At 38.6% G+C, this 19,974-nt stretch overlaps 1 protein-coding gene across 1 annotated transcript in view; it reads right to left on the bottom strand.

Moving 5' to 3' along the window:
- insrb (insulin receptor b) overlaps positions 1–19,974 on the bottom strand; it is a 92,588-nt gene continuing 72,614 nt past the window's right edge. Inside the window, exons 6-21 of the mRNA XM_083559013.1 lie at positions 19,710–19,924; positions 18,536–18,662; positions 18,195–18,439; positions 16,380–16,547; positions 16,058–16,256; positions 15,618–15,877; positions 14,494–14,642; positions 14,089–14,245; positions 13,862–13,955; positions 13,640–13,707; positions 12,349–12,578; positions 10,692–10,802; positions 10,086–10,245; positions 9,832–9,961; positions 9,535–9,669; positions 1–7,772 (exon numbers count right to left, since the gene is read on the bottom strand). Coding sequence (XP_083415139.1) covers positions 7,436–7,772; positions 9,535–9,669; positions 9,832–9,961; positions 10,086–10,245; positions 10,692–10,802; positions 12,349–12,578; positions 13,640–13,707; positions 13,862–13,955; positions 14,089–14,245; positions 14,494–14,642; positions 15,618–15,877; positions 16,058–16,256; positions 16,380–16,547; positions 18,195–18,439; positions 18,536–18,662; positions 19,710–19,924 — 2,785 coding nt within the window. The 3' untranslated portion in view covers positions 1–7,435. The remainder of the gene's footprint in view (positions 7,773–9,534; positions 9,670–9,831; positions 9,962–10,085; positions 10,246–10,691; positions 10,803–12,348; positions 12,579–13,639; positions 13,708–13,861; positions 13,956–14,088; positions 14,246–14,493; positions 14,643–15,617; positions 15,878–16,057; positions 16,257–16,379; positions 16,548–18,194; positions 18,440–18,535; positions 18,663–19,709; positions 19,925–19,974) is intronic.

Below are 19,974 nucleotides of genomic sequence, written 5' to 3'. Positions count from 1 at the left end.
TTTTTCTCCAATAAGTTTTTTTATTCATAATCTTTTATATAAACAGTTAATCGTTGAATAATTTACACACAGCAAGATTTTTTTTCCATATCATTCAACATATTTTTCTGTACATATCACTGCTTGGCTCTCAGTGAGGAAGAAAAAACAACAGCAACAGAATAAAAGTAATAAAGCGGGACTTTCGGCTAATCATGGCACTTTTTGATCCGATACAGTTGCTTTTCTCTCCACTATGGAGCTTGTGATTGTGGTTTTATATACACACATAGAAACACAGGAGTGTGTAAGCAATGCAAGGTTGATGGCACGACCGAGGATCCGTCTCATGTTTGTGTGTGCGTGTGTGTGTGTGTGTGTGTGTGGGGTGGCCTCACCGAATACCGTTTCACCCAAATCAGTGTGTCTGATGACACACGGCCAGGAAATGACAGGAAAAAAAACAAGAAAGATGAAAGCGAGATGATGAAGAGGTGGAAAAAGGTTTCTCTTACAGAAAAATTAGGTTTGATGATATAAAATTGGGTATTTGTTTGCATCGAAATTAACAAGCGAACAAGTAATGGACGTCTCACCCGAGACACTTTCAATCAATGCAAGTTCAGGAATTAATCTTCATACCTCATTTTTACAAAACAGGAGCAACAGTTAGGTATTTTTATAATTTACATATGGCTGATGCCCTTATCCAGGAGAAACTTGATCTCATTTATAGATCTGAGCAGGTAAGGGTTAAGGGACTTGCTCAGGGGCTCAGCAGATGGTCCTGGGATTTGATCTCCTGGCCTTCGAAGAGAAATCCATCATCTTATTAACCATGAAACAGTTACCGTTTAAATGTACATTTGTCTGTACTTTTTTGCTTATTTATAATTTTTTTCATTCTAGAATCATTTATTGATCCCACATTTCTTTTGCATATCTGAGTGAAGTTTGGAAACTGGGGTCAGAGTACAGGGTCAGCCATGAGGGTTAAGTGTCTTGCTTAAGGGCCCCAAGAGTGGTAGTTTGGCGATATATAGGGATTGAACGACCGACTATCCAATTAGTAACCCAGAGCCTTAGCAACTGAGCTACCAACTCCCTAAAACTCCCTTAACTTCCAAAATGTAGACATTTTGATTCACGTGAAACACCATCTTTCAAATTGATGGCAGGTCCTAATAAGTGAAGTGATACCAAATGACAAAAACAAAACATGGCTGCGACGGTAACGCTCCAGAGTAATTTACTGTTGCTTCACTCCTTAGGCCTTGCCCACAAAATTAAAGATGGAAGTTGCACCAAACTGCTGTAAGTTAACACATCATTCAAGTTCCACATTATAAGTAAATGTTTTCATGGGCAGAGCTTAAGGAATAAAGCGACATTAAATGACACCAAAAACAAAAAAATGGCAGCACCGTTAATGTTCCAGTGTACTGCTACACGAGTTTTAGCTCCTGATTATAGACTACACTTTCACGAGTGAAATGTTTTACTTGTTCGCTTTATCAGCCCTTTAACCTAAAGCAGCTGGGTCTAAATTTTCTCACTGAACCATTGGTTTATTATTTAAGCTTTTTTGGGAGGAAAAAAATTCAAGTCAAATGCGACCTTAAAGAACATCCACTATCCTTGTTCAGTTTTCCCACATCACCACAGAAAGAATTCCAAATCACAAAAACAGACACACAGACATACAAAGGTGATCTGCAATATAAAAAAATGCTCAGAAACGGACAGTGATGATGCCATGGACGGCAAACGAGCGGCTGTACACGAAAAAAAAAAGAAAAACGCCCAAAATGCGGTGACCAAAAAGAACGCCCCGCCTTTTTTTTTTTTTTTTCCCTTTTCTTTCCTCTTGGGAAAAAAAAGACTATATACACTTTTTAATGCAAATTTCATTTTGATAATGTACAAGAATAGCAAAAAAGTTTACAGTCAGAAAAGTAGTTCTTGAAGTTTTGCCCCTCCCTGTTTTTTTTTTTTTTTTTTTTTTTTTGGCTAAAAAAATAGAAATGAACCTCTAATAATGTAATACTTATTTTTCTCTCTCTCTTTTTTTAAAATTTTTTTAAGAACAATAAAATACATACAATGTCTTGTCTTCAGCCTGTCACACTGTCAGCTTCTTTCTCTAATAGGGAAACAAAAAATTATCTGAAATGTGAAATTAAGTGCTGTGTGTTTGCGGGGAAACTGCTGCATCTACAGTATGATATTTTTCCATCATGTTTTTATATATATATATATATATATATTTGGTTTTTTTTTTTTTTTTTTTTTTTAAATAGTTGCAATTGCGACTATTGGTGGGTTCTTCCACACCGGGATCGTATTCTGGAGATGGATCAGGGACTGAGAGACAGTTGATGAGGAAAATTATCACTTTGCTGCGTTTAAAGAAAAAAAAAAAGCCACAGCAACTCCAAGCAGAGACAAGTTCAGCTTTTAAAAATAAAACACAAGGAAAAACAAAAAAGAAAACATGAACATTATTCACATATACCCATAGAGTTATAGTGAGCCAAGCAGACGGGGGAGAGAAAAAAAAATAAAAAAAGGTTTATCCCCTTTAAAAGTTCACCTTTTACTCAGACTATGCATTTAAAAGCCCACTGATGTGAGTCAATACTACAGGAAGTAACCAAAACAAGACTCTTCTCTCCGTCTGGGAGCGACGCTCCAAGCTCCAAATCCAGGGGATTCTGATGGCTGGGTTTGGTTTGAAGTCTGTGCAAGGCACTGTGGGTAAGGGCCTTTAGGCTACACGGTGCGCCATATACGCTTCACTCACGTCTCTAAAATCCGCCGGAGAAAATAAAATAATCGAAAGAGCATGACGAATTTGTAGCACGTTCAAGAGGCTGAGGGAGCGAGCCGAGCCTCCCATGTCCAAGCCTTCCTGAGAATTCATCGATAGCCGAGTTTTGTAAAAAAAAAAAAATAAAAAAAAAAAATAAATAAAAAAAAAAAAAAAAAAAGGAAACATGGAAAAAAAAAAAAATAACTTTTTTTGGCACACAGGATTGTCCTAGAAGAGCTAACCCATGCACAAGGGAAGTCGTGAACAATGCTAGCAATAACTCTCCATTTTCACATTCAGGAAAAATTCATTGACAACAGACAAAAAAATAATAATAAAAAATTTTACAGAAAACACATTCAGTTGATACTAGAAGGAAAACTTTTTCTTTATCAGGACATGAACAGGGGATTTAGATATTTTTGTCCAAAACAAGAGAAATTACTCGACATGAGCAGAACAAACCAAAAGCGTAAAAAAGCTTATGCTGGATTTTTCCGTGTCCTGTGACAGACCTCCACAATCTTTTTTTTTTTTTTTTTTTTGTAAAAAAATATGTCAATAAAACTCCATGTGTGAAGAAACTGACTGGTATTGTTTGAGGTTTCTGTGATACTGAATGTAACGTCTCCTTTTTTTCTCCCATTTAATGAGAGGAAAACCTTTAAACTATTCAACTATCCATCACAGCTATCCATCACATGCGTAGTGTGTGTGTGTGTGTGTGTGTGTGTGTGTGTGTGTGTGTGTGTGTGTGTGTGTGTGTGTGTGTGATTACCACTGACAAGACGTTTCTAAATGTTTCTCTTAACTGTGAAAAGAACAGTTTTATTTCACTCCATATTCACAGATAAGCCAATTTATATACTATATGGACAAAAGTATTGGGACACCCGACTTCCAAAAATTTGTGATTCTTCACCAATCTGCTACCACAAAAGTATGAGGGACACAAATTTATAAGAAATCTTTGGATGCGCTGGTAATTTTCCATTCACTTGAACTAGGAGACCCAAACCAGCATGACAATGGTCCTGTGCACAAAGCAAAGGAGTGAAAGATCTTCTGCTATAGAGCCCTCACCCCAACCCTATTTAACACCTTTTGGGAACTGTAACGCTGACCTCCCTCACCCCAGGCCTCCTCACCACATCTGCCATCAGTACCTGACTTTACTAACACAAATCTCCACAAGCACACTCCAAAATCTAGTGGACCATCTGGAAAGATAAAAGATGTTCCACTCATTTCCATATTCAACCTCTCATTTAACAAATAAAGAGACGTACAAAATATCTTAGAAAAAAATAGCAGAGACTGTTGACGATTGTACACAGCTAGTGCACTCAGTCTTTTTATGCTATTCCAGATTTACGTCCTACACAAGTTTGGAGTAAACCGACTTTTCTGTTCTTTACTCAGTGCAAAAAAGTGATGAAACACTAATTAATGGTAATCACGTACACCCAAAAACACACAAACTAAACTTCAACAGGGGGCGCTCAATCTAAAGTGTACTCTCGTCTAGAGACCCTGTCTTCAGGTCTACAGGTTCATGTAAATACCAAGCGTCAACCATCCCAGGAACTTTGTCGTGTCCTGGTGTGAATATGTGTGTATTTTTTTTTTATATTTCAATTACGTCCCATTTCAGTGGCTTTCTAATGAAACATATTGTGATGTGATCAGTTGAAACAATATTTTTTCCTACAGAAAAAAAACAAAAACAAAAAAAGATAAATTAATGCTAATAAAAAATTAGTAACTCTGGTTACGGACATTAATCGAACTTCAACTTGTTAACTGAATAACAGACATTGTAGAGAGAGAGAGAGAGCGAGAGAGAGAGAGAGCGAGAGAGAGAGAGAGCGAGAGAGAGAGAGAGCGAGAGAGAGAGAGAGAGAGAGAGAGAGAGAGAGAAAAAGAGAGGGACATCCTCCGCCTGACTATATTCTGTAAATGACTGAGGTAGGCTGTGTCCAAAAAATAGAATCAACGTCATTACTAAACCGATTTTGACTGTTGAGCCGTAATACCTGCTTCTCTCTAGTTTTCTGAACTAAGATGTACCTTGGGTTAGTGATAATAAAAATAAATATATGTGAAACATCAGCGATATGTTGTCTTGTTTAAGATTTCCACACACCTTCATGAGCAGAGTTTAAAAAAGCAGTGAGGAGATTTATATGATTCAAAACATTAGCAATAACTATAAATATCTGAACACCTGCATTCAAAACGCCTCGGCTAAGCTTAGCATCTTATTTTTTTGGTAAAAGGTAACGCTAACTCCAGGGTTTTAATGCTTTCATAGCATCCATTTGCCTTATTAGTTCCGGAATTCACCACTTCCTGAACCGAAATGCTAATTCCGACTTTGGGAATGTATACACTCCAGCTATTTTAATCTAGAAAAGTATACATTTCAAACATTAATGCTAACTTCGCTGGTGTCATTGCGCTAACTATTTCTTGACTGTATCGATAGTAAAGTTCGTTCTGATTTCACAGCACAGATTAGCGCTTTGCTAATCGTTCACTGTGGTGCCATTTAATCAAAGTTAAACTCTAGAGTTTAATAATCTAGTTTCTCGTTGCCTATTTTAGTATTTCTGGGTGTCATTTGTCAGCCGTGTTATCATCTGTGGAAGTTAAAGAAAGGCACAGTTTTTTTTCAGCCATGTTAGTATTTATGGAATTGAGAAGAATGAACAGCAATGCTAAATTGTAGTTTTATATCCTGCTAGGTTATATTCATCATCAAAAAGCCGCTCTTTACACGCACCGATCCTGTATCACCTGCTTAACCATGAATAAAGACACGTTCACCGACACAAACTATAGAAATGCAATCCTAAAATCTTCTGAACATGGCCTTACAACATCGGTTACTGAAAACTAATAGCAGTCTCTTCTCATTCATCTAGTCTCGGTCCAAATGTTGGGCTTAATTTCGTGGAACCCGAGGTAATCAGACAACACTTGTTCTAATGTCCACCATTCTTCCTGTTTTTTTTGGCCAATCCAAAACACAATGGAGATTTCCCTTCCCCATTTTCCTTGGTTAAATTGAGAAATCCGAAAAGCTCACTGGAATGTCTTGATGACTGCTGTATGATTTTACCTAATCTCATGCTTCTACATCAAGCCTCGTGACCTTCACACAGTCCTCAAAAACGTCACTGCACAGGCTAGTCATTATTACTAATCGGTACCCATTTGTTTGACACTAAAACAATAATAAAAAAAAAATTGTATCTGAGGTAATAAGTTGGCGTATGGACAAAGTGAAGACAATAAAAACAATGATTTGAGGTGTGATATTATTGTGTAGCCCACAAAAGTGTACTGTTGTTTGTTTGTTTCACAGTGGCTAGTAGCTCATCTGCTAAACCTTTAGCTAGCTAGCAATGTGTTCTGAAGCATTTTGTACCTCGGGTAAAGGACTATTTGGCGATTTTGGGTGTAGTGCTCTTCCGATGCTGCCATCTTGTTGCTGACATTTATAATTTGACAGGAAATGTTTCTTTCAGAGATTTTCTGTAGGTTCGGTTAAAACCCTGAAGTGATTCTCTGCTATCAGCTGAAATATTAAACAAAACCCTAAAATGCAGTGAGTCAAAAACAAACCAATAATAGCAACAGATATTGGCTAAAATACGGGGTTTTACAATCTGTGGTCTCTATCTTGCTGTAATTAGCGCCCCCTAGACGTCATGTTACTAATGACAGGCATTTTCCTGTGTGAGTGTTGAGTAGTGTGATTCTGTGTAAAGGGTAAGAACCTTTTTAAATAAAAAGACACTCATTGAAAAATATGATATCTGTTGAAAACATAAAAAAAACTGAACTATGTACAAAATTCTCAAATGTTGCCTCTATTATATATATAATATTGACATCCCATCAATATTCTATATATCGTATATATTATATATTTCTACCCATTAGATTTCAAAGCAGCAGCTGTTTGGTCAGTCTTGAGGAGACGCCCCTGTCCAATCCTTAACTGTTTTAAATATCCTTCAGTCATAAAAAAAAGGATATGAGCAAAAACTAAGAAAGTGGAGGAGAAAAAACAATAAATTAAAAACGCATTCACCAAACATCAAAGAGGATCGGCGAGAAAAAAAGAGGGGGGGGGAAAGGATCCAAGATCCTCCCCCAAGTAAAATCCTCCTTTGCTCAAAAAGACGATGTTTGTTCTTAGAAGATTTCGTTTCATCCCTCGTCCATATCCTCCGAGTCTTAAAAAGTCATTGTTTGGAGGAATCGGATTCTCTTTGTTTTGTAGGCCACTCGATAAAGGCCACTCATTATTTAAAAAAGAAATCAAAAAGCAAGATGTAATAAAGGTTGAGAGGGAAAAGAGGTTTCGCTGAAGCAGCCTTCTGGTTTCCAGAGGTTCATATTCACAGTTATTTCTCCATCGACCAGGAAACTTGGCAAAATGAAGAGACATTAGCGAACTGCGATTTGGATGAAAAGAAGTTTTTGCAATGTCGCCACAGCAGGAAAGAAGTCCAAAAATAATAAGAAAAAAAAAAGACCTGAGATCTGTTTTTAAGGGCCTCTGAAAAAATATTACCATTAAAAACAAAAAAAAAAGAATCAAGAAAAACAGAGCAGCGTGATGAGGAAATGTTATGAAGGGCTGGAGCGAGGCAGCGAGAGGATTCGGCCATTTTTCTTGCCCCCGTTCATATGTGTGTAGGGCACATGCTCGTCGTAGGGGCCGCTGTCTCGGCTGAAACTCCCTTCCTCCCTCTGGTTGTACGAGGATGGGTCGAGCGGGATGCTTTCCATGTTCTCAAAGTCCATGTCGAACTCCTCGCTTTCAGGAGGTTTGTTTTCCTCACTATAAAAGAACGAGAGCTCCTGGAAGGAAGGGTGAATGTCATCTTTTAGCATCTCAATGATCTCGGTGAAGGTGGGACGCATCTTTGGGTTGTACTGCCAGCACATCTGCATTAGGTTGTGCCTAAGAGAGAGAGAGAGAGAGAGAAAATACACACATTCTCACAAACATCATTCTCTGCGGTTGGTGGAGCTTGAATTAATAATAGGGTTTGATGGGTGAAGCTTGGATCAGTGTTGCTTAGTGTTTAATGGGTAAAGCTTGGATCAGTGTTGTTTATTATTTAATGTGTGGATCTTCGATCAGTGTTGTTCAGTGTTTAATAGGTGGAGCTTGGATCAGTGCTGCTAAGTGTTTAATGGGTGGAGCTTGGATCAGTGCTGCTAAGTGTTTAATGGGTGGAGCTTGGCTCAGTGTTGTTTAGTATTTAATGGGTGGAGCTTCGATCAGTGTTGTTCAGTGTTTAATAGGTGGAGCTTGGATCAGTGTTGTTTAGTGTTTAATAGGTGGAGTTTGGAACAGTGTTGTTTAGTGTTTAATGGGTGGAGCTTGGATCAGTGTTAGTGGTTGATGGGTGGAGCTTGGATCAGTGTTAGTGGTTGATGGGTGGAGCTTGGATCAGTGTTCGTGGTTGATGGGTAGAGCTTGGATCAGTATTAGGGATTAATGGGTGGAGCTTGGATCAGTGTTAGCGTTTGATGGGTGGAGCTTGGATCAGTGTTAGTGGTTGATGGGTGGAGCTTGGATCAGTGTTCGTGGTTGATGGGTGGAGCTTGGATCAGTGTTCGTGGTTGATGGGTAGAGCTTGGATCAGTATTAGGGATTAATGGGTGAAGCTTGGATCAGTGTTAGCGTTTGATGGGTGGAGCTTGGATCAGTGTTAGTGGTTGATGGGTAGAGCTTGGATCAGTATTAGGGATTAATGGGTGAAGCTTGGATTAGTGTTAGCGTTTGATGGGTGGAGCTTGGATCAGTGTGGGTAAAGCCTGGGACACACCAGACAGACAGTTAGCTGTTGGGCAATATCAGGTTGTTTTTGAGCGTCTGTCTTTTTTTAGGTTTTTCAGTGTGTTCCACACTGTTGGCTTTAGTCGGACAGTGTCAGCTGTTTTTCGGACGATTCTACATGTTAAATCGGCAGAAGAGCACAATAGAGCCCCTTGTGCATGTCACTGTAGTATCCAAGATTTCACCCATTTAGAGTGGTTTCTCCTTGTATGTTTCATCCTTTCTTCATCCGCAAGACGCCGAACAAGGGCTAAGCAGACATTATCAAAAAAAGCTGCACGAATACATTAGACATTATAGCGGAAGATGTAAATGCTGATTGCTTTATATATTTACAGTTCTAGCTCTTCCAATTTCCCTGTTTGGATGGCAAATACAAACTACTGCCACCTGCTGGTATGGGAGAGTAATGTTCTCTTATGCAAGAACGGAACATACACGCTAGTTACCCCTGTCGACTGAATTCTGTCCGGTGTTTTCTAGTGCCCGAATGCAGGCGATGCGATTCAACACGAGGCCACAGTCAGCTTTCCTTAGAGCTAGTACGTTGCTGGCGGCTTGGTGGGTGGAGCTTGAATCAGTTTTATGGTTTAATGGGTAAAGATTGAATCAGTGTAATGGTTTGATGGGTGAAGCAAAGGATCCGTATATGGGTTTGATAGGTGGAGCTTGGTTTAGTGTTAGGGTTTGATGGGTGGAGCTAAGATCAGTGTTATGGTTTGATGAGTGAAGCTTAGATCAGTATATAGGTTTGATGGGTGGAGCTGAGATCAGTGTTAGGGTTTGATCGGTGGAGCCTGGATCAGTATTAGTGTTTGCTAGGTGGAGCTTTGCTAGATCTCAGATCAGGGGTATCGTGCATTGCTTTTGAACCTACATCCTCTCAGCACAGTTCTCAGGACGATCCAGATATCCTCCATCCATGACAAATTTGAGCACCTGCTCGTTAGAGAGTCCCTGATATGGTTGCTCGGCTAATGTACTGATTTCCCAAAGGACCACGCCAAATGACCTGAAGAAAAAAAAAAACAATAAAACACGCACACAGAAATGTAAAAATATATCATTTCTCATAAGATTTCTTTTTTATTTGTGTGTTACATCCTTAACAGTGGCACTGCAGGTCGTTAATATATTTTTATAAATTGTTTGTTACTCCTGTAAATAAACACACCAGCAGTCAGAGTGAGCCGTGAACACGCCATCCTTCAGCGATTCAGGAGCCATCCATCTGACTGGCAGCAGGCCTTTTCCTCCTTTACGATAATAATCCGTCTCATAAATGTCCCGGGTCATTCCGAAATCTGCGGAAAATTACCATTTATTAAAATACCTTTGAGTTAACTTCCTCATGCTAATTCTAGCTAGGGTTAGCCTGTCTAATAGAACCCTCGTTTCCGAAGATGTTAACAATGTTCTCTGCTGTACCTCCGATCTTCACAGTGAGGTCCTCTGCCACCATGCAGTTACGAGCTGCGAGGTCTCTGTGCACAAACTTCTTTGCATTCAGGTAGGCCATGCCATCTGCGATCTCTGCAGCCATCTGGATCATGTCGCTGAGCGTCGGAGGAAGACGGCCGGGATTATTCTACACGGGAAAGGAAAAAGAATACACACATACAATCTCAGAAATGCACATGGACATTGGGCATAAATACAGCATCCCAATCACTAGGAAAAGTGTGTGTGTCTGTGGGTATGCCTGTATGTGCATTAGTTTTTGTTCGTGTGTAAGTATGTGTGTTGACTATGAGTGTGTGTGAGAAAGCTATTGTGTGTACAAATTTCCTTTTCTAATACATTTTTATTTGTATAGCGCCTTTAACACACAAATATGTGCATATGTGTGTGTCCATGTGTTGTTCTGTCTGTGTAGGGATATGTGCATGCTCGTGTATAAACATGCTAGTTCCTGTGTGTGTGGATTTGAAAGCAGTGTGTCTGCACCCATTTTTGTGGCCTCTTTTTAAATATTCGAGTGTTTATCTGTGTTTGTGTGCGTTTTTGTTTGTAAATGTGTTTGTGTGTATGTACCTCAGAATCAGGTCTGAGGCAGCGCAAGTAACTCTTCAGATCTCCGTGGGTCATCAGTTCCATCACCACCAAAGTTGGCTGTCCTTTTGACACAACGCCCAGCAGACGCACCTACATGAGCACACACACGCACACACACACACACACGCACACACACACACACACACACACACACACACACACACACACACACACACACACACACACACACACACACACACACACACACAGTGTAAATAATTCCTTATTAAATCGATCATTAAACGTTTCCTGAAAGGAGACACATATATTTTAACAGTCTCTTCTATATAAAAGTATCCTGCTCTCAGGGGGGACCATTTCTTTTGTTTTTTGTTCAGAGAACAGATCCATGTTCCTCTACATGAATCATGACAATGAAGAAAACTTTCATTACATATTGAACGTGCTCAGCCATGTCTCGGTTTTGCTGTCTGGGAAGTAAAAAGGCGAGTCCCACTAGTGGCAGCCCCCTGTAACAACACCTCAGGCTGCAGGTTGGGGCTTCCTGACTCCCTAACATCTCAGTGTGTATCAGCAGGATAAAGCTCTGTATTCGTGTGCTATAGAAAAACAACGATTTAGTGAGCTGAATGTAATTATTTAAATAAAAATAAAATCTCAGATAAAGTTGAGAGAAAAGAGAAAATATCCTGTATGTAGCACCTTAATGTTCTTCGTTTGCACAATTTCTTCTTTATTTTAAAATATTAGTATTTTATTTAAATTTATTTTGCTCTTAATTTTTGTCGTGTTGTTTTTATTTCATTGTAGATTTTATTGTCCTTTATTTTAAATTTTTGCTTTTCATTTTATTTTTAAAATTGTAATTAATTTAGCCTTCAAAATACATTTTATTTTTTTTTCCTAACTGTTTTATTTTCTTATTTCTATCTAAAATTATTTGTTGTTTTGTCTTGTTTTATTTATTTATTTATTTATTTTAGTTAATAATATTATTTTTTATCGATTTTATTTTCTTCTTAATTGGATTTTGTTTTTCCATTACCATTTTATTTTTGTCCTTAATTGTTTTATTTTCTTATTTTCATCTTAAATTATTTGTTATTTTGTTCTTTTTAATTAATTAATTAATTTATTTTAGTTAATAATATTATTTTGTCAATTTTATTTTCTCCTTAATTGGATTTTGTTTTTCCAGTACCATGTATTATTTGCTTTGGCAATAAATTGCCTGGACATTGAAAAACTGAAAACTAAGAGAAAGATTAAGTGAGAAAAAGATCACTTTTGATTCTGTTGGCTCACAAAGTTAAGCTAAAAGGAACAAATCCACCTCTTTTCCCGTAAAATAACATTTTCTGGGGTAAAAAAAAGTGTGTGTGTGTGCAACAGAACTAAAATTCTAAATACAGAGCAAAGTAATATTTAACATTTTCCTTTCCAGGAAATATTAAAATATTATACAATAGCAAAGTAACAATAGCAATATTACTATGCATCAAGGTCTCTGTATTAATATTTTAACACAGTTCAGTTAACAAGTTCAGCATATTATTTTCTTTTTTTTCTTTGTTTTTCCTAGCTGAGCTCCTGCACAGCTCAATATCAGACTTTAAATACACATAATTCATTACACGGCATGAAGGTTTTTAGCACTGTGTTAAATCCTACTCACCACATGGTGGCAGCTGAATGCCTTCATGACAGAGGCTTCGTTGAGGAACTCTATCCTCTCGCGAAGGCTTGCAGACTCGTTGACGGTTTTGACGGCGACTTTTGTCTCCGATTCTCCTTTGACGATGTCTTTGGCGTTGCCCTCGTACACCATGCCGAAGGAGCCCTGGCCAAGCTCGCGCAGCAGTGTGATCTTCTCGCGTGCCACCTCCCAGTCATCGGGAATATACACTGCACATGACACACATAATAGGCATAAAAGAAGCTAGTGATGCTTTCAACAGTTTTTACACCAACACGAACTCAAGATTAGGAACAATATATACAGATAGTCCCAGAGATACGATGGAGATGCGTTCTGATGACATCGTCGTAACTTAGAAATATTGTAAGTCGAAACATGGTCTAGTGTACCCAGGAGTCTGATACTGGTGATCAGTATGGGGGTACAATACGTTAAATTATTAACAAATTACAATACCGGATTTAGCAAAACAGAGCAATATACACTACCATAATGTATAAAATGTACAATATATATGTATGTTTGAGTGTCCAGCAACACGGATAAAAAGATATAAGAGCTAAAATTGGGCTTTGAATTGGGCTTTGCGCTCGAACACCCGAGACAAGGCGGTAGATGTGTACATCCTAGCAGCATCCCAACATATATGAAAATGAAACGTAAAATTTTGTTATATAGTAAAAAATTATAATTATATGGCTGTTGTCATCGCAAGAAAAAAAAAAAAGCTCAAGTCTAACCATATTTACTCGGGGACGACCTGTAAATATGTATATACAGTATATTCACATCTGTATAGAAAGTGGATAAAACATACTTCACAAACCATGTAGTTGAGTTAAAGTAGAGCTACACTCGGTAAAATATGACTCCAGTAAAAGTGCTCCCTTTAAACTTTCACTTAAGTAAAGGTACAAAGGTATTTGCCTTCAAATGTACTATGATTTATTATAGCTATAATGTTCCTATTATTACTGTCATAAAACTTTGGTGAAAAGACTTTGTTACTCTTCACCCCAATCTAGTAATAGAATGATAACAATGAGTCAAACACTAATTGATAACTATTACAATTGTCATGAGCCCAAAACTTTGAAGCTAAAGAATTTCCTTGAAATAACCGGAAATAATTCAATAATGTATAGATGCGCAAAAAAGCTACTTAAGTACAGTAACGAATTACATTTCCTTAGTGTCCACCACTGCACATACACACACACACATTATATATATATATATACACACACACACACGCATGTTGACTCACCATCGTTTGCACTGATATACTCTGGATTCGATGAGGCGATTAAGGGGCCCGTGGGTCCTTCAGTTTGCCTGCAGCATAAGTGTTTAAATAATCAGTAGTCAGTAACTCAACTTCAGAATGTGAAGACATTAGAGTGTGTGTGTGTGTGTGTGTGTGTGTGTGTGTGTGTGTGTGTGTGTGTGTGTGTGTGTGTGTGTGTGTGTGTGTGTATAAGGTACGCACTTCTTCCTGAGTACAAAACAGACAGTGCTTCCAATAATGACTGAAAGAATGAGCAGAATCACTGGGACAATGATGATCTTCAAATTCATGTAGTCTGAAAGAGATTGCAGGCGTTCTGAATTCGCATGACTGATATAAAGATAGTCATAATAACAATAAAATCGAAATAATGACAAATGATTAATTTCTGGCTGGATATGAGTTAAAAATATAAATGAAAGTCTTACTGTCTGGCATGTAGAAGTAAACCGGCTCGGTCCAGGATCCGTTTCCTGCCAGTGAAGTGGCGCGGATTCGGACGCTGTAATTCCCTGCATGTCCAACTCTTAATTTACAACCGCCGATTCTATAATAACTGATCCTCGATACACAGTGATGTAGCTCCTGAAAGAGACAGACGAAGGGACAGAGAACGAGACAGGAAGTGTGTTTAAAGCAGAAAGTGAAGGACAACAAGAGAAAGAAACAGAAGGAAAGACAGAAAAAGACTGTGTAAGATTTCAAGATAAAGTGCCATATGTAAAACAACTAATAATAACGTGTGGTTTGCAAGCTGCTGTTTGTGTGTGTGTGTGTGTGTGTGTGTGTGTGTGTGTGTGTGTGTGTGTGTGTGTGTGTATGGGGGACTGCACCTCATTATCAGACAGACGATGGTAGTTGACCTCGTACAGGATGATCATGCCGTTTGGGGATTTGGGCTCCTGCCATTTAACGTACACAAACTCGGGTTCTTCGGGGAGAATCTCATGAGTCACACGACCCACGATGTTGTCTGCTTTAGCTGCATAAAAACAATCAAAGACACCTTATGATCTAGCCCACATTAAGATTTTGTAAATAAAACGCTTGTATATAAAAAGCTGTTTATTTAGTTAACAAAATTAGATCCTAATGTGTGATGATGCAATTCTTTAATAACATTCTAAACATTTTAGGGATGTGCATCTCCATAACTGAAGCCGATGTGATTCAGATCTTGATGCGTAGCCAATGGCACGATGCATTAAAGATACATATAAAGCAGCTGCCGATGTGATGTTAAACGATTGGCACCTGTTACGATGTAGTGCGATCCGATTTTGAATCGATTCAACACATTGCAATTCAATGCAATACGATGCATTGGAAACAAAATGATGCTATGTAATTCAATATAATACAGATAGTTCACTTTATATATTTGAATCAGACAGACAGCAAATCATCAATCTGTGCCTTTTGACTTCTAACGCAAGCAAGCCTTTGTAGTGAGGAAAAAAAAAGATCAAATAAAGCCAGATGTTCATTTCCTGTTCTGTCTCCAGGAAGATGCAGCTCTACCTCTGCCCTGTTAATCTGTATTTTATGTGACTCTCAAGACACGCCTCTGTCTCTGTAGTGTTGTGATAAGTCATATTCACGTATTAGCAGTGGTGCTGAGAGAAAGCGCTCGAGAAACAGTTTAGCGAGTAGACAATAAATATTGCTCACTTTCTAAATTACAACATTATAGCGCATCTACTAATAACTGTATCTAAATTAATTCATTTTAATTGTTGCAAATATGTTAAAAACTCAATACAAATGGCAAAATGTAGCCGATGCACACTTTTTTTAAACCGATGCATCACACCGTTAACTTTTATGCTGATGCACTAATGTGAATCTTACCATCCCTAAAACATGTGAAGTGCATGTAAACTCAAGTAAAACCACATGCTGTGTAGAATGGACAGATACAGACAGATACGATTGATGCCGGTGGAGGTGACGTTACCCTCAGGCATGGTGCGGGCGTTGACAAAGGTGGCGACGCTGCAGTACTCCAGATCCTCCGGGTGGTTACACGCCTGGATCTCGATCTGGTAGCTGGTGAAGTGGTGCAGATTCGAGATAACGATCGTTTCTTTACCCACAACCTTTAGAACAAACTTCTCTTCTGACTTTGGAGTAGGAGAGACCAGATAATTGGTCGGGGTCACAGTGGGAGACAGAGTGGAGTTTGCCACGCCCACCGAGCGACGACGACGTTGTGATCTAAAAAAAATAAAATAAAATAAAATAATAATAGAAAAATTATAGAAAAAATTGAAAATAGCCATGATGACGTTGTGTGTCAGAACTAGTAAACGATGCACAGGCTTTCGTGTGATGGTTTGTGTGAGCTGGATTCGAGTTGATTAATCTTGACCACACTTATCAGTTAGAAGTTCTTACTTGGGTTCGAAGACTTCGTTATGGATGTAGTTCTCGAAGGTCTTACGGAACTCGCGCTCCTCTGCCTCCTTTTTCAGCTGCGTCTCAGTTTTGGGACAGCTACAACACTTCATGTTCTGATTCTGATCCTCAGTCTGATTCCATTTCAGATTGACGTCCGGGCTCGGGTTTGTGGGAGTGCGAGACGGAAGCTTCATTCCTGCAGGAACATAAAAATCAATCTCTTAGATGTTTCAACGAGAAAAACATAACTGGCAGTACAGTAATGTGCCGGTCTGGTGATATTTTACACCTTCTGAGAAAGACAAAGCTGAGTTCTCACCTTTCTGGCAGTAGTCATACTTGTAGAGTTCATGGTCCTCCCCTTGTTTCTGGTAGGACACGCGGTAGTGCGTGATGTTCCCATTGGGCTCTGTGGGAGGTTTCCACTTCAGTGTGATCTGAGATGAAGAGTTAGAGGAGGAGATGGGGTCCAGAGGCACAGAGGGGCCTGAAACGAACACACATACCACCTTAATTACATCATGTTCAAAAAGTAAAACAAAAACAAACAAACCAAAAGCACTAACATTTAAAAAAACTTTTGTTAAAATACAAATGGCAAGATTTAGGTGTAGTCCTATTCACACTGTAATTGAACTGATTCTAAAAACTTAATGTTTAAAAACTAAATAACAAAATGAAAGATTATGTAATGATTTAAAAAACTGATTTTTACTTTGTCAGACGACTGATTCCAGCCTCACGCTGAATTCACTTAACTTTTTTTTCATTACTTCTCATTCTTGACAAATAAAAAACAAATAGCAATGTAATATTCACTTTTTAATTGCAAAAGATTTGACAGTCTTTCGGCTGCTCGTTAGGGGTCGCATCGTCTCCAAACCCCCCTGTCCTCTACATCTGCGTCTTTCAAACCAACTACCTGCATGTCTTCCCTCACCACATCCATAAACCTCCTTCTTGGCCTTCCTCTTTTCCTCCTTCCTGGTGGCTCCATCCTCAGCATTCTCCTACTGATATACACCATGTCTCTCCTCTGCACATGTCCAAACCATCTCAATCTCTCCTCCCTCACCTTGTCTCCAAAACGTCCTACATGCGCTGCCCCTCTAATAATCTGCTCTGATAAATCCCATGCATCTTCAGCTCTGCTACCTCCAGCTCCACCTCCTGTCTTTTACTCCCAGGTACCTGAACTCCTCCACCTTCTCCACCTCTTCTCCCTGCAACCGCACCACTCCACTGCCCTCCCTCTCATTCACACACATGAACTCTGTCTTACTTCTACTGACTTTCATTCCCCTTCTCTCCAGTGCATACCTTCACCTCTCCAGGCTCTTCTCAACCTGCTCCCTACTCTCAACACAAATCACAATATCATCCGCAAACATCTTAGTCCATGGAGACTCCTGTCTGACCTCGTCTGTCAACCTGTCCATCACCACTGCAAACAGGAAAGGGCTCAGAGCTGATCCTTGATGCAGTTCAACCTTCACCTTGAACCAGTCTGTCGTTTCTACTGTACACTTCACTGCTGTCACACTGTCCTCATACATGTCCTGCACTACCCTCACATACTTCTCTGACACACCCGACTTCCTCATACAATAAAACAAATCAATTACAAATATACATTCTAGATTTATAAACTACTCCCAAAATATTTATTTCTAATGACAGTGGCGAGGAAAAACTCCCAAAGATAGTATGAGGCAGAAATTTCCAAACACCTCAATTTTTTTTTTTTTTTTTTACATAAAATTGACTTGCTTTTGTTTGCTTTAATTTTTTGTTTTACTTTAGTCTCACACATTATATCCTTAAAAATGTCAAAATATTTATAACTTTAAAGGTTTGATACAATTATTTAAATATGTAAAAAAAAAAAATGTAAATAAAAAATTTATATATATATATATATATATATATATATATATATATATATATATATATATATATATATATATATATATACACACACATTTTACATTTATCATTTGACACCAGTTGTAAAGAAAGACAAAGAACTTTTCCATTATCTGAAGTGAGATTCATTTCTGTTAACCACAATATTCTACTCTATTTTTCATGAACATGTTTTTATGTTTGTGAATGAAGAGGAAAGGCCACTGACGGCTGGCGTTGGTGCGGACATAGATGATTTTGCTCTTGGCTCCTTGGACCTGCTGATCGTCAGATACAGACAGCTGCGTTTTCACCATGATGGCGTACTGCGTCCATGGTTTCAGCTGCATCAGGAGACAGCCAGGGTCACGCTTCGCATCTGACATCCTCTCAGGCGGCTCCACGTCCGTAATCACCCAGCTGTTAGAACCGCAAGCATCCTGTCCATCGTACTCGGTCACGTTTTGATACGGACTGGAAAAAGAGAGCGAGAGAGTCACTGTTCAGCTCATATAAACAGTTATACATATGCTGTGTATTGTTAGATATTAACTTCTGTACAACACTCACGCTTCCTTATAAAGCACCATGAAGCCCAGCAGGTCTCTGAAATCACGCGGCCAAAACGGCTCCCATGTGATCAGAATATATTTGGCCATCGTGCGAATGCTGGTAAAATTCAGAAGATGGTTTTCACCTGAGAGACAGAAAATCAGTAATGATAAAGGTGGAGTCACATCACAGTCCTTCCTGTTAAAGTCCACTTTATCTAATTGCTTGTTGGTTTGTTTATGCACAACAGAAATCATTTTAATGGAAAAATATCTGCGGATTTTTTTTTTTTTTTCGTTTTTGTTAATTTTTAGAAACCTGTGACCAAATGTATAATAGCCATAATATTCTAAATTACATAATATATTGTGATACATGTATACAACTAAAAATATTAATACATTTTATATACTGTTGTGCATATCAAATAAGGTACATTTAACATACACTACATGAACAAAAGTTTATGGACACCTAATCATAATATTGGTATGCGCTTTTTTTTTTTCAAACATCTTATTCCAGTCCCCATTTCTCTGGGAAGACGTTTCACTAGATTTTGGAGTGAGCTTTTGGAGTTATATTTACGTACTGACAAAACATAGGTACTAAAACAGGTCAACGGGAATCAGGTACTGATGTAGGTGAGTTGAGGAGGTTTGGTGCACAGTCTGTATTCAAATTAATCCCAAAGGTGTTTAGTAAGGTTGAGGTCAGAGCTCTATAACAGGGGATCTTTCACCCCAAACCGTGTAAAGCATATCTTCATGAAGTTGGCGTTGTGCCCAGGGGGATTGTCATGCTGGAACAGATTTGGATCTCCTAGTCCATGCAAAAAAAATAAAACATTCTATACAATTGTGTGTCTAGAGCTTTGTGGTAACAGGTTGGGAAAAACCCACAGCCGGGTGTCCCAATACTTTTGGACATATTGTATATTAATACATACGTTTTTGTGGAAAATAAAAGAACTTAATTAACTCAAGCAAGCATCTTAATAAAAATAACAATAAAGATTTATGGTCTGCTGGGTAATGAAGAGTAATAACTGGGTATGGGTTGTTTGTTGGATCGACACTGATGTCAGAAAACACCTTTTGTGTAAAGTGATTCTAAACATTACTGCTTTATGATGCTTGGTGTGTCACAACTTATGTTAAACACGATAAACGGGGTAAAGATGCGAGCATACAAGAGGCCTGATCTCCGTTGGTGCGAGGTCCGATTTCATTTTTGACTTGTCGTGCTTTGGTCCCAGTCACTACTTCCATCGTGTGGATCTCGGACAGGCAGAGTTTTGGGTTGTAGTGGAAGAACATGCGGCCCTGCAGGATGGTCAGGTTGTGTTTGGACCAGTCCCAGAGCTGGCGCAGGTTCTGATTATCCAGCGCGTAAAAGGAGTAGTTTCTGTATACAAAATATACAAAAATACTGGTAAATGCTAAAGTATTTAAATA

The sequence above is a fragment of the Silurus aristotelis genome (assembly GCF_946808225.1).
Source record: "Silurus aristotelis genome assembly, chromosome: 13".
In the NCBI taxonomy this organism is placed as follows: Eukaryota; Metazoa; Chordata; class Actinopteri; order Siluriformes; family Siluridae; genus Silurus; species Silurus aristotelis.
Note: the sequence above shows the minus strand (reverse complement) of the source record. Positions and strands in the feature narration are given on the sequence as shown.